The 24,615-nt window shown below is 39.0% G+C and overlaps 4 protein-coding genes across 4 annotated transcripts in view; 2 read left to right on the top strand and 2 right to left on the bottom strand.

Annotated features, from left to right (window-relative positions):
- The first annotated feature begins 631 nt into the window (after nucleotides 1-631).
- Nucleotides 632-10,443, top strand: akap12a (A kinase (PRKA) anchor protein 12a). Its single transcript, XM_023421019.2, has 4 exons — nucleotides 632-943; nucleotides 2,784-2,883; nucleotides 3,052-8,976; nucleotides 9,129-10,443. Exons 1-3 carry the CDS (start codon nucleotides 836-838, stop codon nucleotides 8,946-8,948), a joined length of 6,105 nt encoding a protein of 2,034 aa, XP_023276787.1. The 5' UTR covers nucleotides 632-835; the 3' UTR covers nucleotides 8,949-8,976; nucleotides 9,129-10,443.
- Nucleotides 10,444-10,505: 62 nt separating this feature from the next.
- Nucleotides 10,506-15,238, bottom strand: rmnd1 (required for meiotic nuclear division 1 homolog). Its single transcript, XM_023421020.2, has 12 exons — nucleotides 15,068-15,238; nucleotides 13,834-14,293; nucleotides 13,646-13,751; nucleotides 13,458-13,533; nucleotides 12,882-12,921; nucleotides 12,688-12,788; nucleotides 12,496-12,602; nucleotides 12,331-12,395; nucleotides 12,094-12,170; nucleotides 11,645-11,765; nucleotides 11,398-11,514; nucleotides 10,506-11,194 (listed from the first exon to the last, which is right to left on the bottom strand). Exons 2-12 carry the CDS (start codon nucleotides 14,275-14,277, stop codon nucleotides 11,162-11,164), a joined length of 1,287 nt encoding a protein of 428 aa, XP_023276788.1. The 5' UTR covers nucleotides 14,278-14,293; nucleotides 15,068-15,238; the 3' UTR covers nucleotides 10,506-11,161.
- Nucleotides 15,239-15,714: 476 nt separating this feature from the next.
- ccdc170 (coiled-coil domain containing 170) lies at nucleotides 15,715-19,735 on the top strand. The gene is made up of 8 exons (XM_087177903.1): nucleotides 15,715-15,775; nucleotides 15,962-16,144; nucleotides 16,581-16,871; nucleotides 17,565-17,765; nucleotides 17,881-18,054; nucleotides 18,188-18,430; nucleotides 18,703-18,906; nucleotides 19,255-19,735. The coding sequence occupies exons 1-8, from the start codon at nucleotides 15,749-15,751 to the stop codon at nucleotides 19,516-19,518; spliced, it is 1,587 nt and encodes a 528-aa protein (XP_087034029.1). The 5' UTR covers nucleotides 15,715-15,748; the 3' UTR covers nucleotides 19,519-19,735.
- syne1b (spectrin repeat containing, nuclear envelope 1b) overlaps nucleotides 19,727-24,615 on the bottom strand; it is a 70,255-nt gene continuing 65,366 nt past the window's right edge. Inside the window, exons 142-146 of the mRNA XM_087177902.1 lie at nucleotides 24,427-24,555; nucleotides 24,023-24,235; nucleotides 23,677-23,769; nucleotides 22,681-22,739; nucleotides 19,727-20,833 (exon numbers count right to left, since the gene is read on the bottom strand). Coding sequence (XP_087034028.1) covers nucleotides 20,590-20,833; nucleotides 22,681-22,739; nucleotides 23,677-23,769; nucleotides 24,023-24,235; nucleotides 24,427-24,555 — 738 coding nt within the window. The 3' untranslated portion in view covers nucleotides 19,727-20,589. The remainder of the gene's footprint in view (nucleotides 20,834-22,680; nucleotides 22,740-23,676; nucleotides 23,770-24,022; nucleotides 24,236-24,426; nucleotides 24,556-24,615) is intronic.

Here is a 24,615-nt window from a genome sequence, read left to right as displayed (position 1 = left end):
AAATAGTTGATCCATTTTAGTTAAAGTTTTATTTAAAGCTTCTGCATCCGCCTTGTACTTCATGTTCAAAGTCTTGGGGTTTGGACAAGTCAGTGTTTTATTGTCCTGCTCATGAAATAAATTCTGCCCACGTCTTCACACAATGACCAGGAGGAGTTTCAGATACTGATGATGTGCACAGAAGAAACTAAAAGAGAGAGTTAACTGCATTGATGATCAAGATGTTTTCTTTCCTTTTTCTTCATTATACATTTTGTTTTTGGACTTTTAATCACATACTCTGACAGTCCCGGATGTAATTTTGTCATAGCACAACTGCATTTAATATAAAATAATAATTAGCGGCTTCTTAAAAATTAATGGCCAAAAAATAGAAATCCACGTGACAAATGTGCAGATGTTTTGAAATCTTGCGACTCATCAGCATCCAATTCATCACGCTCCTTGTTTTACAGTGTGACTTCACATGTATCTGCACCCTGAGGTTTATGTATATGGCGGGGCAGGTTCCGGCTTGTTGCTCGGACATTTGCTCCAGTCATCTGACTACAGGCTATGTTTTCTCTGCAGTTTTTTTTTTTTTCTTTCATTTTGATGCAGCGGGAGGCGTGCCGGACCGGGCCGGGCCGGGCCAGGCTCGGCTCATAAGCTTCATGTGATCCTGCAGGGAGGTGTTTGGCTAAAAAAGACTTTTTCAACATCCAGGCTGCACCATTTGAGATCTGATCAGTGTCCCTCGCCCTCTCACGGAGCTACCTGCTTTGCCTTTTTTTGGGATATTTACATCACTTGTGCGGCGGCTTGTTCCGGATAGTGACGCGCTGCAGTTCCGATAATGGGAGACGCTCAGTCTGCGCAACGGGAGAACAAGAAGGACGCAGCGGCTGAGGAGGAGAGCGGAAAAGTGGATGATGCTCCGGCGGAGCAGAACACTGAAGACAAGGTATCGCCTTATTTCCCGCAGATCCAGGTGGATGGATTGGCCGAAATTACTCCTATATTTATGCACAAACTTTGCAATGATGATTTATCCTCCTTATTAACACATAAAGGGTTTTCAGTAGCTTTAACTGCAGTAACAAATGAATTTGTTTAAAAAAAAAAAATTAATAAAAAAAAACAGTCAGAGGGTGCTATGTGTTATAGAAATGCTGAGGCTGGATTTAGTTGTTGTCAGGGCAGTGCAGCTGCTGCTTGCCAACACATCCATTAACCTCAAGATAAAGAAAAAGTCCTTGTCTCTTTTGACAGAATTGCATCCAGGACATCCAGCTATTCTGGGACTCTGACAATGGCTTTTAATTAAAAAAGCCCCAAAATGTCCCCTGCTCTTTCAGGCAGGGAACATTTATCAATTTCTTCCTGGTGAGTGCAGGTGCCAAATGAAGCCACCAACCTTTTCCTAATATCATATGAAAGTTGTTGAAAATTTGTTCCACTAAATGGCCGCTTGGTTGCCGACTCTTGCTTTGGTAGTTTGTGGCTATCCGTCCCCGCTTTCACTGTTTCATTGGTGTTGCAATGGTTTTCATTTACTGTAGATGACAAAGGAAGTAGCGTGGGGGAATAATGACCTCTCATTCTCCGAGGAACCTAAGTAAAGCTCATGGGAGGGATGGAATTTCCCCTCTGCTGCACTCAGCTGAAGTCAACATCGATTATTTGTGTACAACATGATCACTGGATCATGCTGAGCAGGAAGTCAATTAGACAGCACTCTACTGTGAGAGTGAAAATAGCTCCTAATGTCTCATGAGCTACAGTTATGATGTTGTGTTTATTTATTAGCACCCTTGACCTTTGTGACTTTTAGGTGATTTCATACTGGATGGAATAATGGGCAAAATATGCTGTTAAGAAATCTTTTAACTTTGAATAAAGTCTCAATTTTCAAAGAAGGTTAAAATGTGAAAACAAGCCACAAATATGCTAAGTGCATAAATACATTTAATTTTTTACCCCAAAGGCCACAGTGTTTTTGCACTAGGTTAGTCGAACATAAACGTGGTACAATTATCTGATTTTTTTTCTCCAAATAAACCCTAACCCTAATAACTGATGAAATATATCCTGTGTCACTCTTATTGGTACTTTTTTTTCAAAGCCAGTCCACAAAAGTTTGTTTGTATGTTTTCTAAAATTAAACTGATTTATACTTACACCATTTAGTGGCACTTAACTAATCTGAAACCCGAATGACTGAAAACAAAGACATGCATGTTCACAGCTCCTAATATTGGAGGCACATGTACATAAAATGATGAATAACTTTTGACTGGAAAAAAAATAGCTCACAGCCAACCATAATTATATTATGGCCTTGATCGTTTGGCATATACTAATGTTTCAATTAAAAGTGTATGTTTTTTTTGTATCTAGGGGAGTAAAAGCTGGTTCCTGAAGGACATGTTTCTTGTTCCTTCTTGCCCAGTCATACTTTCCAGACTAATCTGGCTCACGGATTTGAGATTGGGACAATTAGGGTTGTTAAACTGTAAGGTCATCATCAGCCCACAGCAGTACTCAAGTATGTTGTTTACAAAATAGGACAAAGTTTGGAATGCTCTGTTTGCTTTCATAGAAGTACAAATTTAGATTGATTTTTCAATGCTTCTGTAGCTATGAGAGAATGGTCCCTGTTGTGGTTCTTCTATGATTACTGTCTGTTACTCAGAAACTGACTGCTGAAAGATTGATTTCTATTATTTGAGCTTTCATAAAATCTAAAATGCACCACAAGAGCAGAGCTAGATTGTGCATTTTTGTTTTGTGCTTTGTTTCAGCCTCTCAAAAATAATGGGCAAATCTCTGAGATCAATGGAAAAGCAGACAGCACTATAGCCGAAGTCAATGGTCACTGTGAAGATGAGAGCGCTGCAGAGGGTGGGTACTTACAATCTGTGTATTATTGCTCACTGACAGACAGTCAGCATATTTTTAACAGGCACATAGCTTGTTGAATTTCAGCAGATAGAATTTCACCTGTGTCATCACTCTTTTACAGTTTGTGCAATTCAAGTGGTCTAATATTAAATATCTTTTCTGGTTTAGCTGTCCTGTCTCCAGATGAAGATGTTCCAGAAACTACAAAGTCACTTAAAGAAGAAGATACACCCGTAGAAAATGTTGAAATTAATGAAAATGAATCACCTAATGAAGTTGATGATAATGAAGAAATGATTGAAATGGATTCAAAGCAGAATGACATCAATGAAAGTTTTAGGAGATTTTTCAGTAACATCGGTTTAAAGCTGACAGTTAAAAGAGGCTCGGCTGAAAAAGCTGAAATAGAAACAGATGTGCCTGATGAGACGAATGAGGAAGAATCAAACAGACCGGAATACATTGAGGGTACCGCAAAGGAAACCAAAAGTGAGGATACTGAACAGAATATAGATCTGACCACAGCACAGGAGACTTATGACAATGATTCAACAACATGTCCTACCCTGACAGATGCTACATCGGAGGACATCCTAGATAATGCAGAGGTGAAAGCAACAGAGGCCAAAGAGGTTGTTGGATCTGAAAATGTAGATGCAGCAACAACTTCACCTGTACATGAAGACGAAAAGGCACAACAGGATGCCACACTTGAGGAAGACCTACATCCTCCATCTAGTCTTGAACCAGATGTGGTTGTATCTCCAATTAAAAGGTTTTTTACAACTGGAATCTTTTCTGGACTACGGAAGAAAAAGAAGCCCACAGAAGATGAGACAACTGATAAAGAATTGGTGGAGATGGGAAAGGAAACAGTAGAGACAGCAGAAATACAACAGGATAAAGAGGAGATTAGTCTAGGTGTTGAGGCTGATACAGTTGAGACAGAAAATAAAGAAAACAAACTTAAAGAGGAGATGAATGACGGGAAATCACCTCCCACAGATGCAGTAAGCGTTACTGTCAATGAGCCTGAAATTATGAGTTCTCAAGAGAAAGTTCAAGCCAGCCCTCTGAAAAGGCTCTTATCAGGGTCTAGTTTAAAGAAACACTCCAAAAAGCAGAGAGGCAGGAAATCAAGTGACGCAAAGCTGTCAGACTCTGGAGAACACTTTTCAGATCAGCTCATGTCATCTAATGAGTCAGCTGAGCATCAGAAAGAAGAAAGTCCTGTACAACATCCTGCAGAGGCAGCAGGAGAGGAGGATGGCGCATGGGCTTCTTTCAAAAAACTTGTGACTCCGAAAAAGCGCATGAAGACGTCCTCCTTGACCAAAGAGGAGGAGACACAAATCCCAAGCTCAGTAGAGGAAACAAAACCAAGTGAAGGAGAGCAAATATCAGATCACAGCACTGAAGATGGCAAAAAAAGAAAAGACTCATCTGTGTCATGGGAAGCTGTTCTATGTGGCTCTGGAAGGAGAAGAAGCCGAAGTCGAAAAACATCAGACTCTGAGGATGAAATGCCCCAAGTTGAAAATGACAACAAGAAGCAAGATTCGCCATTAGAAAGTTCAAATGAAGTAGATGAAATTTTAGCCATCTCCCCCAAACAAGCAGGAAGTCCTTCAGAGGTTGATGGAGGATCAACATGGAAATCACTGAAAAAACTTGTCACCCCCAAAAGGAAGGCCAAGAATGAGGAAGAAAGCAAAGATAATGTACAGTCTGACAGTGAAGTTGCTCAGGATGATTCCTCTTTTTCAATAAAGAATCTTCTCCCAGGTCGAAAAAAGAGGAAGTCTGCTGAAAAGCAAGACCAAGTGTCTTCAGATGAGGCTGACAAGGAAGCAGCTTCAGGTGAAGAAGACTCTGAGACACCAGCTGTGGTTCCATTGTCTGAGTTTGATACAATTGAAACAGAAGTTCACATAGAAACACAGGCTGATGTAGAAAGCCATGTGCCCAAGGAAGCAGACTATGAACTGCAGCAAGACCTCCTTGATCAGATGGCTGAACCAGTCCTGCCTTGTGACAGTCTGCAAACGGAAGTAAAGAAAGTCCAAGACGATGAGGATACTTTAGAGAATGAGACATCTACCACTCCCGCTTCAGATGAAGAACCTGAGGACCTTACAGAATTAATCAGTAAACATCAACAACTCAGTGATATTCCAGAGGAGGGAATAATTACAGAGACCATGGCCACTCCAGCTTCAGTCACTGAAGACACAGCTAGATATGATGATACTATAGCAGATGATCTGATAGAAATGACATCTGAAGCCATAACTGCTCTAGAGCCAGTAGACATTACCTTGACAGATGAAACTGAGATGATCTCTGCAGTTTCCCAGCTATCAGAGTCTTCAAAAACATCAGGCAACACAACACCAGTTCCAGTAGAATACGACATCAAAGATACAGAGGCGCTCCTGCATGAGGTTGTTGAAACCATCTGCATAAGCCCAAAGGCAGCCCCACTCTGTTCAGATGAGATAAGCTCAGAAAGAATAGTTGGATCCGTCTCGCATCAAATACTCGAATCATTTGTAAAAGAGGAGCCAGCAATTCTGAAAATACACAGGAGATCAGATGCAACTGCCATTAAAATAGGTCTAAATGCTGAAGAACTGGACGTAATTACTGAACTTGCCGCAACAGTCCAAACAGAGAGCATATCTGAAGTCAACGAAGGTGTTTCCACAGAAATTGTATCTGAAGCTCCTACCGTGGAGATTGACACTGCTAAAATTGTTGTAGATGAAGTTCATGAGGTCAGCATTTTACATCCAGAAGAAAGCATAAAAGAATTAGAAAGTACTGATGAGAGCCAACATCAGGTGGAAAGCCAATCTGAGGTAGACGAAGCTGTGTCTACAGAAACATTATCTGAATGTGAAGAAATTGTTGCAGATGAAGGCTCTCTAGCTGATGAAAAAGAGTCCCTACAATTTGACTGTCAAGAAGTAGAATCAGCTGTTACTGTAGCAGAAGAAACTAAGGATGGAAGTGTGGAGGATCAAGTCCAAACTCTGACACAAAAGGACGATGAAATCTTACACAATATCACTGATCAAGTTCAAGTTGAGGATAAAGATCAACCACCTGTGGAGGTGGAGGAGTTACAAGAATTAGCAGCTGCACAAGCTGCCAAATTAGAATCAGAGGAGGGTTGTGTTCAGTTGCTTGAAAAGGAAGTAATATCAGAAGATATTCCTGCAACAGAAACGATAACACATGAACCCATAGAGAAAACAAAGCCTCTCACTGAAGATAATGTTGAGGCAGAGAAGGAATACGAACTACAAGCAGATGCTGCAGAAACTGAGCACATTGATGAAGCAGAGGTGTTAGAAGCTGTACAAACAGCCACAGATTCAGAGGAGGATAGAATTCAATTGCCTCAAGGGGAAATACTATCAGAGGATATTCCCACAGCTACAGATGAAACAAAAAAAGAGAACCTCATTGAAATCAGCATTGAGCCAGAAAACAAAGGACTGAAAACAGATACTCTAAATATTGACAATCATCAAGTTGCAGAAGTTTTACAAGCTATACAAGTACCCACATTAGATTCAAAGGAGGGCAGTGTTCAATCACTTGAAAAAGAAGTTATATCAGAGGCCACACCAAAGGCAGAAACTGTTACAAATGAACTCAAAGAGGAAACAGAGCCTCTCGTTGAAGACAATGAGCCAGGAGATGCTTTTGAAACTGAACATGTCAAGGAACTCGAAGTATTAGAAGCAAAATTAGATTCTGAAGAGGTTAGTGTCCAATCACTTGAAAAGGAATTAATATCAGAGGAGATTCCACCAACAGAAACTGTTGAACTAACACAGGCACCTGAGAGCAGTGTAGAGCCAGAGGAAGAACAATCAGTAGGGGATGCCAAAACGGACCATGTTGAAGAACCACAAGTATTACCATCTGATGTAAATGAAATTGCAACTGAAGCAGAAACTGAGGTAGAGACATCAATGCATGCTCATGTAGTCACAGAAAGTGTTGAGGAGGGTAGCGCTCAGGAACTAGAGAAGCAAATATTGTCCGAAGATGTTCCCAAACCAGACACCAAGATTGCCATCGCTTCAGTTACAGATGAAACTGAGAGTAAAGATGTGGAAGAGCTGGACCAGGCTTTAAAGATAAATGAGGATCAGAAAACAGAGGGCACACAACAAGATGTTCAGGTTGGGCAGGAAAACCACATCGCTGAAGTTGTAGATGACTTACAAACATTAACAGCAGTTCATGTATCCTCTGTTAGTGAGGGAGCAAGTAGTGTTCAGGTCATAGAAAAAACTGTATTTTCTGAAGTAACCCCAGCAACTTGTGTGGACAGTGCTGCAGTTACACATGAACCCAAGCACGAGGTGCATCTCAGTGCAGTGGTTGCCAGTGTTGAGGGAGAAAAAGAAGGTGAACTTGAAGCTGCTGTGATAAAGAGTGCTGCAGTTGAGCATGCTGTAGTAACGGAAGTGATCACATGTCATGTGAAAGATGTCTCAACCGCTATACCTGATGTTTTGGTAGAGAAAACATCAGACATTCATGAACCCTTGATTGACACATTAGTAAGTGAGATAGAATTCGAGGAAACAGTCATGAGTGCAACACCACTAGTGAAAGATGACGTGATTAAGACAGCAGAGGAAGGTAGTGTGATTATGATGATGAACGTGCCATCAGTACAGTTTGAGGACAATCACAGAGTTCAAGTGCAGGTGGTCGATGTTGATATCAAATCAGCCGAGACAATTGTTGACACAGCGCTAGAGGTAGGGGTAACAGAAACCAAAGAAGTTATAGATGTTTGTCATGAAACAGTTAAAGAAGTAGACACACTCTCTGCCACATCAAAGACTGAAGAAGTAATTAATAAGGAAAGCAAGGTGACCATTCAAGAAGTTATTCAACATGTAAAGGAGAAAGTACCAGAGACAGTACCTGAATCAGTCCTTGTCAACTTGGAACAAAAAGTTATGAAACAGCCAGATGCTGTGACAGAGGAGAGTGAGAAAGCTGAACAGCAAGTGTTCGAGGAACTAACGCAAACACCTGATATTCCAGGAAGTTTAGATGTCTCTGTCCATGATCGCAAAGAGGATTTTGAGGAACCTAAAGATGAAATTAATGAGGAATCGCCAATTCCACAAATTGCCCAGAGTCAGATTGTAACCCCTAGTAACAGTGGAGTAGTAGTCCCCCAAAACACTGGAATAGTCTCGTCAATAGGTAATGTGGAGTCTCCCTCTAGCCTTTCTTTAGAATTCAAACTTAACATACAGTTTGGGCAAGCAAGGGCACCAGCTTCTCCACCACCTGCAACAGAGAGGATCGAACCAGTTAAAAAGACAGATGTGTCTGAAGTCGGCGTTCAGGTTGTAGAACCCAAAAAGCAAATAGATCCAACACAAAATGCTGAGGGCCAGAAACAGACAGAGGTAACTGAGGTTGCTGTTCAGGCAACAGAAATCACAGAACCACAACCAGCTAACATCAATTCAACAGAAAGAGCAGTGATCATGAATCAACCAGTACTACTGGATGTTGGCATGCAAGCAATGGAAACAGTAAAACCAGTAGAGCAAATCAAATCAACAGAGAGAGTAACGCCCAATGTCCAGGCAACAGAGACAATACAAACAGTAAGGCAAACAGAGAAAACAGAAATGAGTCAGCCAGTGCTGTCTGAAGCTTGTGACCAAGAAACAAAAGCAAAGGAACCTGCTAAACAAACCGAGGAGGAAAATGACCAGGATGTGTGGCTGGATGCTGAGGAAGACATTTACACTCAAGGGGAATCAAAGGTGCCTCTTCATGAGGAGGAGGAACGTCTAGAGCAACAGACAGAAAGTGACCGGGACAAAAAGGCAGTACCTCAACATGAGCTTGAAATGGCTTCTAATTCCAAGATTGAGGAAGAAGAAAGTCAACAAGAAATGCTCATAACAGGAGCAACACGTGAAATTGAGAGTGAGGGTGAAGATTTTGCTGTTGCACTTGAGCATCCAGAAACTGCAACTGCAACCATCACTAAGATCGAGTGGGATTAAATCAGCCAAACTTCAACGTCATGAAAAGGTAAGCATCTTCATTTGCTTTTGTTTTAGTATCTTTTTTTTTTTTCAGGATCTGGCCCATGAATCAACTTGCTCTAACATTGAAATCATGAATCACAGTCATTGGAATATCCAAATTAATTAATATTATGATTTGTTTTTTTTTCTTTCAAGGTTGGGCAATCAAAAAGGAAGTCACTCAAGTTTGTAAGGAGTTATCAAAAAGCCATTATAGAGAAGGACTGACTGGTAGAAGAAAACTACAGGAAACAGCATTTTGCTGCTTTTATTTGGCATTATGCTCAATCAAATATATTCCAATATTTACTGATGAAACTTGTCTTGATTTGTAATATTATTTCATTAACATTATAAAATTTGTGATTCATGAATGGGATCTAGCAAGAGACGTATCAACTGGAAAAGTGCTACTCTTCTCGGGGGATGCAGTGTAATTTTAGAAGTGTGACACTGAACTACATCCTCTTTGCAGTTGCCTCTTTCAGTAAATTTAATGAGCTGCTTGCTATAGAGTGTAATTTTAATAACTAATCATGTCAGATCTTTTCAATCATATTTCACATTATATTCTGTTTTTGAATAGAATGTATATGTCTAGGAGAACAAGAGAGTATTTTTATTAACAATGTCTTTTTTAATGGTAAACTGCTTCAAAAACATTTGTGTAAGTGTTAAAAACATAATTCATAATGTATGTGACCTAGGTACAGTGCAAATTAATTTCTCTTGATATATAGTATATTAGTATATGTAGATATTTCACAGCTTTCACTATGCATCAATCTATGTTCATATGTGCAATTGTTTAACCATTTAATCTTAAAACACATAACTCCTAATATATGCAGGTAAAAACAATAGGCAGCATACCCCAGATATATAGTATTACTGTATATTACCTTGTACATAATGACTGTTTTAATGCTTACACAAGCCAAACTGTGCTAATTTTGAGTCTTCAACAATTTCTACTGTGACATGTTTAAAATAGAAAAAAAGAGCATGATGAGCGCATGGCACATCTTTGCTTTTCAAAAAGTAATAATTTACACTATATTTTTGATTTCAAGTTTAAATGAATCTTAACATATGTATTTATCATTAATATAATTATAATCTGCAGAGCCTTAAACGTAAACAATCATGGCAGCTTTACTTGTCCTGTTTTATTTCCCAGCTTTTTGTGTCTGGTGTCAATGAACTTATGGTATAAATAACACCGTAAGCTTAGTAAGGACAATGAGTGGTATGGGTGAAAGAAGAAATAAGGTTATGACAGGCTATTTGTTGTGTCTGAATTTTTTTCACATACACTGACTCTTTTGGAAAATTCTTGCTGGTCTGATATGTGATGTCAACTAATGACTAAATGTAAAACATAGACCTGTGTTACCTGTGTTTATATTTACCAGTGTTTTATTAATAAAATATTATTTTATTTGAATAAATTAATACCTGTACATTTCAAGTATTTCTTGTATTTATGTATGTACATTTTACATGCAAAAGCTGAAACATAACAGGCAGACATTTAAAACAAATAATGGTTTTATTACATTCTCTATAACACAGCAATCATAGTTGTAGTTTGGGATTCGATGAATTAGATATATTCCAGAATATTGTTTTCTTTTTTCTACTGCTAGTGTTTATACACAAGAATAATGACACATGCTGAGGTGAGTCTGTGCCCTCATATCCCTTAAAAAATTGTCTCTTTCATACTGAAGAACATACATAGAATTTTGCACATAATGTAAACATTAAATGAAAATGATTGAACACATAAATTCAGCCAACAAAACTCAAAAAACATTACTGTTTGGTCAGCTGATCTCAGAGGTTTATGAAGTCCCACTGATGCCCTTTGTTTTCACAAATGCAATAAACAGTAAATGTGTATAAAATAATGAAACCCTCAAGCCATGATCTCCAGCAAAACAGTAAAGAAACTGAATAAAATAATTTATTTAATTTGTTTTTCGATTTATTGTGTGTTGTCAAAATGTATGTACTCTACAACATGACCAGTAAGACATAAAAATGTTTAGGTCCATTTCATAATTTCAGTGGCTTCTAGAAAACACTGTCACATATTACTGTCAGAGTACCTTTGTGTAGTCCAGCATTCTTCCTTTGTCACTTCTCATACCCTGTTTAGACTTGTGCACTATTGGAGGAGTAGTTCAGAAGATCATTTTTGTAAGTTCAAACATAACCTACAAGAAAAACAAAGCAACAGATGTAACATTGTTTGAATGAGAGAGGTTATAAGCGTTTTTAAGTGCAGCAGTGTGATATTGCTTGGAAGGTGTAGATCCCCGGTTTGATGTGATGAATTAAAGTTCAAAACAAAAGCCAGTTTAGCAAAAAAAAAAAAAAAAAACCATTCAATCTTACAGATATGAAAGATTTCTTTTACCTCTATAGTGATGAGGATGACTATCATCCACTCCAGCCTCAAGCTGTGCTTCTCACTCAGGTGGCTCCTCATCAGGTCTGTCAACTGTGTGCAATGTTCCAGCTTCTCATTCACAACCTAAAGACACAGACAATGTTTCAAGCTTACACCAGAAACAAAGCAGGTGCCTCTTTACCCTCTTCAGTGTCAGAGTGGGACTCTATATTACAGCTACCGTGTCAAATAAAGTTAGGTCAGGTTTAATTACATTGACCCTGCGGTTGATGCTGAGGAACTGGCAGGTCTTATCATAGAGTTTTTCCAGGTTTTCTCGGTCCCAGTAGAAATCAGGTGTGAGGAGCAGGTCAGACCTCAGGTTTATACAGTGTCTGTCAAAGGAGGATGTAAATACAAACATTTTAAATGTAAATGTTGAAAATCCTACTTTATGAATGAGACTCAAGTTAAAGTCAAATCATTCCAGTAACTGAGAATAAAACAGAGGGCCAACAATAGTTCTTGCAAATGCATATACTTTAAAACAAAAATCCTTTTAGCTTCAGTAGTTAGTGATAGTAACTACTGTGGGTAAATATGAATGTCAACATATTTGTTACTGCTTGGAAGACACAAACATCCACTGAGCTGACAAAAAAAACCTTGAATCCAAAATTAGAACGGTTCAATGAGCTGCCATTTAGACATAACAGAATTTACCTTAATGTGAAAAGCTCTCCTATTTTCTGCATAACCTCTGCAGAGGACAACTTAACTCTTCTGCCAGACTTCAGCGTCTGAGGGAAAAAAAGAAAACAAAATTAGGGCATTAGCATTAAGGGGAGAACGGATGTTTTAAAATAACAGCATGGTCTGTCTCACATACAAACAGTCAACCGTGGCAGATTATCAATTATTATTAATTTCTTGCTGCTGGTTGTTAAGTGTCCACTGTACCTCTGGAATTGATTGAATTGACTCCACAAAGTCGTCTAATGACACCTCCCATATCGCCAGCTTCACTGGAAAAGAAGCCAAGAGGTTAGACTCACACAACAGACTAAGTAGAGTGCTACCATTAAACAGACCTTTATGATTTATAGTTGAAACACAAGTTCTCACCTGACAAACATAAAGCATTAGAAAATGCAAATTTCTCCAGAACAGCTTCATGTTGCTCAATCTCATCACTCAAAATAAAGTTGCCGCGCTCAAGCTTCGTATTTCCTCTGAAGAAGAAATGATTTGTTTTACAACAGCTGCAAGAAATGTGGAGGTACAAAAATACAAGACAGAAGGTGGAGCAGAACATACACTCCAACAGTGTAGTTTATCTCTTCATTTTCCCAGTGGACTAATGCTACTTCATACGGCTGGATCTCATGATGTTCCAATATTCTCAACACGTTCTTCATCTGGAAATAGTAAAAAAAAATGTACATGGTCAAAGAAGTATTTTACAATTAATGAAATATTACACTTTATAAATTGTATGTAGTTTTGTTTACCGTTTTCTCCTCAACATTCCAGAAAACTACTGAGCCTTCCCTGAAATTTCAGATTGGAAAAGTCAGTCTATGATTAGCCCAAAAAAGTTACACTATAACAAGGCATGCTATCTTTTCAGATTTTTCAATTTTAGTTTAGTACCATTTCCAATAAATCTTCAATACTTTACTTGAGAAATGTAAACATGTTTTTCTATAACTCCTTTCTTCATAGAACAAAACATGCCAAACTTCTCAGAACATCAGTGTTTAATCTTAAAACAAGCAGTCAAACAACAACTTTGCGTCAATAAAACACTTTCTCAATTTAAAAAAATGTATGATTTAGATCAGTAAATATCTGATGGAAAAAACCAAGTAATGTAAGTCAAATTTCAATATTTGATACTTAAGTTTTTGATATTGGATCCTGGGGACACATTTCTGTCAGTAATCAAAAAATATTAAGGTTCAAAACCCAGCCCTATCAAATTAAAAGAATTGTATATTATGCAATCCTTTTAAATAATTTAGCACTGCATAATTTACATTGAAGACAAAGCCTAAAACAAAAAGAGAAAAAGATGTTATTTCTACCTGAAGAAGAACATGAGAGCGTTGTCATCTGGTTTTGCAGCCATGTCTGTGCTTATCACCAGCACATTTGAGGCATCTGAAATTAAAATATGATTGTCATATGTTGTTCCAAGAAGTATATGTATATATGTACATATATCACAACTAATTTCTTGAAAAGTTGTAATCTGTGTAATTTTGATTCATACCTCTTGGTAAATCTATCTCATCGAAGCCATGGGTTATCAAGTCATGGCAAAGTGTTGGCAAATGATACTGATCTGCGGTTGCAAAGGCAATACATTGCATCATATCCTACAGAGAAAACAGGATTGGATTAATCATTGAAGCATGTATCAACATTTAAAAAAGACCAGTCATTTTTCTGGTTATCTACCTTGTCCTCTTTCAGAGAAGGTTGATTGGCTCTAGAAGGTTGTTTTGTCCTTGGTCCTTTGGGAACTTTTTTTCCAGGCACCGTCACTGGTTTTAAACTTGGTTTTAACATTGACTTCACAAGGTCTGATGAATAAAAACGATTCTGTCCACTTCCACATTTACTCAGTATCCCAGGGTCAACACACAAAGTGCTGTTAAAACTTTCAAATCCACCTAAAGCTGGAAAAACACGTCTTGTACGTGTCTGCTGTTGGTGAAGAGTGTTTAACAAACAGGTCCTTGACATCCCTGGTCCAGACAAGTTTGAGTGAGTCCTGGGTTTGGATTCATACTTATGTAGTTGGATAGACTGGGATAGACTGGCCGAGGCACAGATGCAGAGTGGGTTCCTCTCTACAGGCCACTGCGCTCCCAGTTTGGACCACAACTTCCGGAGAAGCATCTTCTCATATACACAGCTGTACAGGTGAGTTACAACATAAGCATCAGGTGTTAATTCTTCGGGATACGCATCATATGAGTAACACTTTTCTTTAATTAGTGGCATTAAAATGGTTGACAGATCATTTACTAATACTGTATAAGTCATTAATAAGAACAATACTTGGGTTGCCAGGTTGTGCAAAATTCTCCTCAAGCATGACACTGCTTTTCTTTCTAGCTAGCTCTTTTAATTCAATAGGGAGACCTCTTAAATGGATTGTTTGACCACCATTTTCTACAAAAGGATTACAAGACTAAACCAAAAAATCCATTTCTCAAGTGCTCAAGATAAATGGCCAAACAGTCCATTGCAGAGATCTCTCTAATGACCTACAAAAGCTAACTAGAAAGATAGATGGTACAGAAAGTGGTACCAAATAATGATCTAATTTTATATTGCGAGCATTACAGAACTCTATAAAGCATCCTGAAGCTATGACCCAAATGGATATACATTTAAAATCTTCAATTTGAAACATCTTAACTGTTAACAGAAAAATAGGAACCAAAACAAGCAAGACTGACCTTGACTTTAATAGCTAACAATATCCTCACTAGTAGTCTGGTTACAATTTACACACGACTATACACTTTCAGACTGTGAGAAAGTGTGATTTATACACGAAAAAAAAAATACGGTTGAATACCTGGCACTGTCTTTAAGTACAAGCTAACAGAAGTGGTTAACATGAACATGCTGCTGCAAATCAGTGTGTAGATATGGGGCCGTTAGCCGTTAGTTAGCTTACCAGTCAAAGAAAATGAAGTGATTCAGAACATGTCGACGTTAAAAGGGTTTCACCAGTAAAGAAAACGGCGGTAGCTCGAAGTCGTACGTTAAAGTATAATAGTGAACTTTTCATTTGCTACATGTCAATGTGCACGACAGCGAAAGGAGGCGTGTTTGTTGTTTGTTAATAAAGTTTTGTTGCCGCTCATTTCCTGTTTGACATGACGTAATAAAGCTATGTACGTAAAAAGCCCGGGACGCTGACTGGCAGGTAAGTTATTTTGTTGTTTTTAATTAAAACGATTCTATTGTGATTTCTGTGCGGCTATGAGCATATAGCCTACATGGAATTATAATAATCAGTAAACAGTGAGAGGGAGAGCGATTTCAGACAGAGCTATGGTGAAAGTTAAGGTTGAGGCCATTGAGATTTGTAGGAAGGGTTACCTGCAAGTATAAAATCAGGGCTACAAAACCAAATGTTCACATTGACCTTCACATGCATGTTCATCAACCTCTCTTCCATTGGGTTATTATTATAAAAAAAAAATTGATCAAGTCTTTTGATGTCAGTGGTTCTGTTATAGCACCCCCTCTGGTGGAGCCTGGTATAGCCTGTGTTTGGTGTTGCCAGGAGACTTGTTAAAACAGTAACACAAGTACCAACTGTATACTCACTTCCCCTGCAACACATCTAATTATGGAAGTTTTGGAAAACACTTGTGAGGTATGCTTTGCTAAATAAATTCATTTTACCCCTCTGTTTGGTAGACATTAGTCAGAACTAAATGTTGCCATATGTTGGCAACTTCTTAATCAGGCTTTACTTTTTTGGCATTCAAATAATGGAAAAGTTTCCTTGCTATAGAATTTGTAATGACTCTTTAATGCCATTTGGCTTGTTAATTATTAGGTGGACCAGTCTAATGAGAAGGAGAGGTTGAAAATGAGGAATGCTGTTTTGGAGGAGAGTGTGAAGTCCTCCGAGGTGGAGTGTAAAGCCAGCAGAGAGACGGTGCTGAGGCTGGTGGCGGAGCTGGACCGAGAGAGGAGGAAGGCTGCCAGCAGTGCAGCAGCATTCGATTCACTCAAAGTGGTATTTACACAACTTTTAAACACCACTAACTTAACTTCACAGTACAGTTAGTGTACAGTACACACTTAAGACAACTCTGACCAGACACCAACAGAAAAATCTACAAATGTTTTAATTATTTGGATTCTTCATGTTGTGTTAATGTAACTATTCTGTTGATATTTTTAAATGTTGTTTCTCATCATGATGGTGTGAATACTGTTTCACAGCTATTTCCAAAGCAAGTAATACAGCTGTGTTGGGAAAATAGAGATGATTTGTTTATTTATTTATTAATTTGTTAATAGTTGGTTTAAAAGTAGTCAAATTTAATTAAAGACTGAACTCTGCACTTCAACGATTTAAAAACCACATATGAAATTTCTGCCAGGACATGGTCTTATATTAAATATTTGATGTGTGGTGCGGCTCTTCACAGTTGTTTTGTCTGTTTCAGGAGTTAGATGGCCTGGTGGTGGGAAGGAGGAGTGTTGAGATGGATAAAGAAACTCTAATGGAGAGGCTGGAGGCCAGCAAGAGGGTGATAGAGGCAGCTCGGCGAGAGTCGAACTGTTTGGAGAAACAGGTGGAGGAGCTTGAAAGAAAGCTGCACTCAAGCCAAGGAGAGACTCAGGCAGCTGAAGACAAACTAAAGAGGTTCCTTAAAACACTGGCAGGTCTGCTGCAGGTTAAGTCTGAAAATGTCATCCTGCCTACCGAGAGAGATATTTTACAGAAACTGGATAAGGTGAGGAGTCAGTGGGGATTAATGCCACAACACGACCTACTGGCATATAGAAGAGAAATAGTCTTAAAGGGTAAAAACTACACTCACATTTAAAAATAACAACTCTATCATGAGACCAACACGTGTCATCTTGGGGACTCGAATGACAAATGCATTGGTCTCAATATAAAGTTGTTCTTTACATTTCAAGTGTTGCTGGAGTTTTTGGCCCTATGGACAAGAGATTAAAAAAATGTCATAGCCTCATTTCTGTGCTCTGTCAGTGTTACATTATATATTATTGGATTATTATTTCTGATCTATTGACATGTAAGCAGCATTTCATTGTAGCGGGTTGCAGCAGAGTTAATTTTGTATACAGTTGGTTGGTGGCTTAATTTACTTTATAACAATACATTATATTTTATTTTGTATTTTTCTTTTAATATTCATCTGCCAAATAATCAGTGACTACATCAGTCACATAAATGGAGTAAAAAGTATGAAGTAGCAAGGAATTAAAATACTCAGGTGAAGTACAAGTAACTTGAAATTCTACATAAATACAGTACTTGAGTAAATGTATGTAGTTTCTTTCCACTGGTCTCCATCTGTATCTTTGCATTAAATCTTCCATGTCCTACTCTAAAATAAACACTGCTATCCTTGCTACATTGCTCGGGGGCAGTCGTAGTGATAGTGACTGTTCTGCAGACTGTGTCAGAGATGGATACCAGGCTGTGTCATGTCTCCGAGGAGCTAAGGGAGCAGACGGAGCTCCAGGAGAGTGCACTACAGAGGGCGCAGCTCGCAGAGCAGCAAGTTCAGGACCTGAGGGAGAGACTGCAAGGTCTGGAGACTGAGCTGCTGACAGCGGACATGCATCATGACGGGCTTCAACACAGCAAACAGCATGTGAGTAAAGTAGCAGGCGAAAAGGAAGTACAGTTACAGGCACATTAAATGTGTAATGCATTTCTATATAGTCCAGTGGCATACATCCATGGCAACTCACCGTTTGTTTTCGCAGTATGAGGAGTTCCTGGAACAGCTGTCAGAGACAATGATGGTTGACAGTATTGCTCTGGATCTAAGCTTCGACATGAGACTGAAAGTCATCTTGTCACGTGCAGAACAACTTGTCAAACAAGAAGGAAATGCTCTGATGGAGAGCAAAAGTCTAACTTACAGTTTACAGCGAAAGGTATTAGATAGATATCATCTTTTACTTCTGTAGTGATGAAAAGTTCACCTTCTCTAAAAGTATGAATAAACAAAACAGGTATTGTGTTGCATGACCAGTGATGCACCTGTAATCAAAAACGTCCTTTTCCCAGTTAAAATTACAGAAGGACCAACTAGAGAGTAAATCATTACACATTCAGCTTCTGCGGAAGAAGGTGTCAGAGCTGGAGGAGGAGAAGAGGTGTCAGTCAGCGTTGGCTGTGGAACGAGATGATGCTCATCTGGAGGCCAGGAAGCTGCAGAAAAAAATAGAGCGTCTCCAGGGCGAGCTGAAGGCCACCAAGCTGTCCAACACTGAGCTCAAGGCCCAGCTCTCCCACACTAATGAGCTCAAGGTAGAGGGGACAAGGGTTCAGACCCAAAGTCGATCCAGAGGCATTTTTACCTCATGATGTTTAGTGTATTTACATTAATATTTAGGTATGGGTAGCTGGAAATAGGGGATAATATTTAACTGTGCACCAATTATGTAAGCAAGTTGGTTCTGAAATCAACCATATATATTTTAAGTATCTGAGTATGTGAGAAACACAAACAAACATCATCTCCTTGATAAAGTCATCGAATAACGGTTGTTTCACTAAACACTTCTGTCTGACATGCCAAGTGTAAAGTCATGCAACAGAGTCAGACCATGCAGGAGCAGAAAAAGAGGCTGGATCAGCTGGTGGAGGGGAAAGCCAAGGTGGAGAAGAAACTGAGCTCAGTGAGCTCAGACCTACAGAGCCAAGAGACGAAGACCAGAGAGGAGCAGCAGCGACTCATCACCCTCAGACAGAGCCTGGCTCAGCTGTCTGAGAGGGAGAGAGAAGTAAGGGTGTGATGAACATGAAAAGTGTTGTTCTGCAATGTTAGATCCATTTGAAAGGGGAGAAAAGTCTATTTACCATTTATTCACCATGATCTGTTGCTATTAAAGACCCTTTAAATATAAAGCAAATACTGTTATCTTCACATATAATGTATAATTGATATTTCCATGTCCTTTACGTCATCAGTTGGCTCTTTCCATTCTTTAAAAACAATCTTTTCCTACTCTAAATATACTATATTGAAGTAATTAAATATTAGTTATCAGTGATAATAAAGAATGTTTTAGAGTGTTAACAGTTTTAAAGTGTTAAATTCAACTATATTCTTTTTTCTGTCCATTGTTCAGTTAGTCGATTTCCGGATGGTTGTTTCCCAGATGCTTGGTTTGGATGCCACGGCGCTGCCTCTCCCAAATTATGAAATAATCAAATTACTAGAGACCCTTCTTCACCCTCATCATCACCATCACCACCTTCATCACCATGTGAATATGCCCTGGCATTGTCCTACTCACCAGAGGCCTTATCTCCCCCAAATCCAGGATCTTCCTCACAGCTCCTCCTTGGATGTTTCTAGGTCTGCATGTCCAGAAGATGCAGTTCCCCTTTAAGAAACCTAGATTTATACATTATACTTATGCCAAACTGCACTTAAGGTGTAAAGGTATTATTGTTTTAAAATAGACCTTATACAGTATGAACTGATCTTTAAGAACATGCTTTCCTATTTGTGTTTTCAGGAAAAGCTCAAATATGATTCAATGAACAAATATTAGAAATGTAAAAATCAAATAAAAGAATCAAATAAAAAGACAAATATCAAAATGAGGATTTGGCATTCATTGTTTTTGATGGTCGCATATACATACATTTCTCATATTAATGTTTTACCATTATATACACGTTAAATAATCCTGGACTGTTATACATTTGATACTGAACTGACAGTCATACAAAATATACAATAGTTTCTATATGTCATAATTCTCAATCTTAAAGTCTTATTTCAGATTTTTAAAAAATAAAATTGTAAAATGTATAAAGACCATGGATGACTGATGTTGAATTGTGTCTGACTTTGATATGAAAACACGTCTTGGCTTAACTGAATTTTACATGAATCAGTGTAATTCAAGTTAAAAATGGACTGTCTAACCACAGATACAATGAGGGATGTAGGTAAATAAAAGCAAAAAATTAGAACTGCATGCCAAAATACAAGTAAAAAAATAATTGCAATGTAAGATATATTAAATGTTTTTTTTTTCTTTTTTCTTTACAAACTTTCGAGTTGCAAGCAAATTCACATGGTTATACTTCAGCATTTAACTTTGGTGCTATCCACTGACGGTTTCCTTCAGAGAAATACATCTTGTACACGCCACTGGCTGAACAGTTCACTCATACGGCAATGTCCACTGTGCAAAAAACTGTTTCTTCACCAAAGCTGCTCCTTAATCGACACAGCATTACACAGAGTATCATAGTGAGATGCTTGATCCTATGCGCTACACACAAAGATATTAACTGTAGATGACAACTGTTTTTCTGCAATACAAATGGATGACCAAGATTAGTTTTTTGCTCCCAACGTGATCGACCGTTTAGAGGATATCCCTGTGAGTCCTGTTCAGGTCATACTGATGCAAGAACACTGAGATGAAAACGCCCTGACAGCCAGCCTACACTGGAGGTGGTCCGTTCGTGTAGCTGAGCATCGGGTAGAAGGAATGGGCAAAGTTGTTGGACTGAGCGCAGTAGTCCTCCTCGGACAATGGCAGCAGGAAGGCAAGGACCACTAACAGGAGCAGGAAGAGCTGGAAAGGCAACGCGACCCAGAGGATGCGCCGCAGAAATGACGACCTACGAACCGCTGATGTCTCCCGGTCAGAAGGGAAGGAAGCGGATCCAGCGTCGCTGCGTGGCCTGCTCACACACACGCATCCACAACGCAGCACAGACTCAGGTTTAGTTACTCACATGGATTGCATATAAAATCCTGCTATCTGCTTTCTCATCTGAATCCCTACTTTAAGAACTGTCTAATTACATTACAATAGCAACCTTAAATGTGCCAGCGTGTTCACAAAAATACACTCAGGAAAGATAACTAACATATCAAATTAGTCTGATTCAATAAACGTCAAACTACATCATAATCTAATCTCCCTCTCTCCATGCACTTTATTGTTCGGCTTTTTTCTACCAATTTTCAATCCAAATAAGATCTCAGTTCAGCAACAGAGGAACTGCATGGCAGTGCTTTAATGTAAGCACCGCATTGAAAGACGCTGCCAACATGGTTCAAAGCTATGTTGGAACAATGTTTGACATTGTGATCTACATGCTGACTGAGACTGGGTGAATAAGCACATTTACAAAGACAGTCACAAAACAGTTGTCAAGGCATACACACAATTCTGCACTCAACAAATACATTTATCACGTGAGCTTGCATTCTTTTGCAAAGGGTGTTAGGATTAAAGACAAAGGGCATGCTGCAAGTATCAGCTGATATTTAGATTTATTTTAAAAAGGACTCTTTGAAAGTGTGTGTCCTGTTGAAAAATGCAAAGCATGCCGAGGCGAGAAGAGCACAGCCATTAGAAACAGCTTCTTTGATAAGGTAGTTTAGCTAAGCTGTTTCAAAAGGAATACTTTGGGAAATATGTTGATTAGCTTTCTTGCTGAGAGTTAGATGAGAAGATCGACACCACTCTGATCATCTGTGCATTAAATATGAAGTCAGAGACAGGAGATGGCTAGCCTAGCTTAGCATAAAGTCTAAGCTAGCCGTTTCCCCCTGCTTCCAGCTCTAAACTCTCAGCAAGAAAACAAATACGTTTCATTCTAGTTATTTAATTGTATCATCATTTATTGTCACCATCACCCTCAGATAGCCTCAAAGATTAGAAGACACGATCAGTTAAAGGGAATTATTGAAGAGAATTTTACTTACTGTCAAAAACAATCATTTATTTCTTTTAACTAGGAGAAAAAAAGGCCTGCAGTACTCTAAAAACATGTTTAATTATGATGATCTGTGACTCCAGGAATGAATGGACATTAGTGATGGACACTTTACACTCAGGTTGTCTTATGTGGTGACTAAAAGTGCCCCTGTACCACTTCACAAAATGGAGACCTGAGAGGCAAGACTCACAGATGACAGACTGAAGGGTGGGGGGAGATGGTGGATAGTCAGTGAGATAGCAGCAGCAGCAGCAGAAGAAGAAGAAGAAGAAATGTCACACACGAGAGATAGTGAGCGAGAGAGTGAGAGAGAGAGAGAAACTTTCAGCCTTTGCATTGTTCATTGCAGACATTTACTGGCTCGGCAATTTGAGAGAAAAAGGAGTGTGTGTGCTCAGTAATAGCAGGGGAGAGTTAGACGTAGAAAAATATTTGTGTTATACGTAAGAAATGCCCTCTGGTTAGCGACATTAAGCAGCCGAGGACATCGGCGGAGAAGAGGCCTTGCACCATTCCTTGTCAAACTCGTATCAAGGATGTGTGGGCTGCCACTCACCTCATCACCTAGCCTACACAGAGTGTCTAGACTTACAGAAGATGATGGAATTCACTATCATGAGCTGCTAATCTGGCATGTACATTAAAAACTGAAATTTAATAAAAATTTTTTTAGCTTTTCAAAACTCAGCTGTTGTTAAAGACTTGGGGAGGATTAGAAATCATGAATCAGCCTCCAAATGCATCATGGGCTGATGAGTTCCATTATCTTCTGGGTGTGCTAGAAACCAACAGAAAGGTACCTGTGGTGTGGACTGCTCACAGAGGGTCCAGGCTGTGACAGACTACATTTGCCCCGTTGCTGTTTGCAATGAACAGGGGGAGGGGGGGTAAAAGAAAGAAAGTATGTTTCAGTCCAGGCAAATCAAGACAAAGCTACCGATGAAAAGAAATCCCAAAATGAAAGAAGGGCAGCAACAAAATCATATGTGAAGGTGATAGATTTTGTAACCCGTGATAATAAGGAATCTGGCTTTTCAAAGTGCACAACTACTTTGAAGTGCTTTGGCTTGTGAGTGCAACAAAGTGACTGCAAATAGGAAGCTACAAATTATGCAATGTGATGCATGATTCTCTTTGGTAACAGTGATATTTAGTAACATACACATAGTATAAGCAGCGACATGCTTATTTGGACTGATCTTTAGATAAATAATAACTGTAAAACTAGTGCTGTCTCATTCTTGTAGCTTACAATATAAAACAAGTAAGATATCATGCTTACTACATCATAAAATCACACTTTCTATACTTCTTTTGTAATTTTAGCAGTTTCCTTCCAGCCAGTATTCCTAAGAATAACACTACAAGGATAAAAACTAGAGTGAGAGGAAATTAGAGGAAAGTGTATTGGAAGGAGAGATTTGTAGGATAGAATATTTCAGTAAGGAAATACTGGAGGTGAAAAGTAAGAACTGAAAAAGTCTACCAAGAAGAGGAAGGAAGAAATAAAAAAAGTTAGAAAAAAGGATTCCCCACTTTTCTAGCAGGATTTGCTCTGGGAATAGAAAACATGCAAAAGTGAGTAATAGGCTGGGAGAAGTTCAGAATTCAGAGGGGGTGAGTGTTAAGGTTGTGGAGGTGTAGAAAAGTGTGAGGAGAGATCTTGGGATGACGGGGGTGAATCTGGACTTCGATGGGGCATTCGGGGCACAAGTTACTATATGCACTGTCTCAAAGGGGTTACCAAACACCTGGCTTCTCATAGAGCAGCATGTACAGGTAGGTGTGAACGTTACCGATCGTCGGCGACTTGGCGTGCTCCGTCCTGACACAGGACTGAGGGATCCGGATGTGTCCAGATCATCAGCAGAAGACCAAGAAGACAGATCCTGTCAAAGGAAACGTTTACAGAGAGAGATAGAGAAAGCGAGACAGTGAGAGATACCTTAGATTTCAGGAAGTGGTGGGCAAATAAAAGCCCATTGAGTGTCGATTTAAACCCTGTAAAATCTCACTTGGTCATTTTTAATCAACGCAAGTATTTAGTTTTTCATGTACACTACTTTATTGCTCAACTAAAACTACACAAGTCTTACATTCATACAGGTAACATGGGCATTTATATAATAAGTGAAGATCTACCTGTTGGCTGCTTGTGATGTCCAGAATCTTGGCTAACTCTCTGAGGTCTCTGGTTACTTCTTTTAGCAGCAGTTTAAGGCGGTTCCCAATAACATGAACCTTCTCCTTAGCCTCCAGGCAGTCGCTGCCCTGAGAGTTGACCAGCAACTGGAGGGACATGTCTTGTAGTGAGGCGACTTTAAGCTGGGAGTCCAGCAGCTCCTGGCGGATTTGCTGAACAATGGGAATTATAAATTTAAAATGTAGATTCAATAACAATAGAAGCAATACAAATATAGCTTGCATTTAAAATAAGTGTCAGTGTATTTTGATCCATATTGTTTAATCAGGATGTAAATTTTTTGCCTTATATTTATAGTGTTTAACTTATTTAACTTATAAATGATAACGTAATAGTTTTGTACCGTAAGTGTTTTATGATGCTCATGGAGAGTGTCACTGTCCTGGATGGGGTCGATGGGAACCACCTCATTCCTCCTGCGGTCGATGTTTTCCAACCAGAGCAGCAGACCGTGGCTCATCTCATGGAAGTCCTATTGATCAGATGTACATGAGGAATGTAGAGATTCCAACTATTGTATATGTATATGGAA

The sequence above is a fragment of the Seriola lalandi genome, unplaced genomic scaffold (assembly GCF_002814215.2).
Source record: "Seriola lalandi dorsalis isolate HSWRI2012SDOR001 ecotype SW California unplaced genomic scaffold, Sedor1 jcf7180002054660, whole genome shotgun sequence".
Classification (NCBI taxonomy): Eukaryota; Metazoa; Chordata; class Actinopteri; order Carangiformes; family Carangidae; genus Seriola; species Seriola lalandi.
This window is presented reverse-complemented; position numbering and strand designations above follow the sequence as displayed.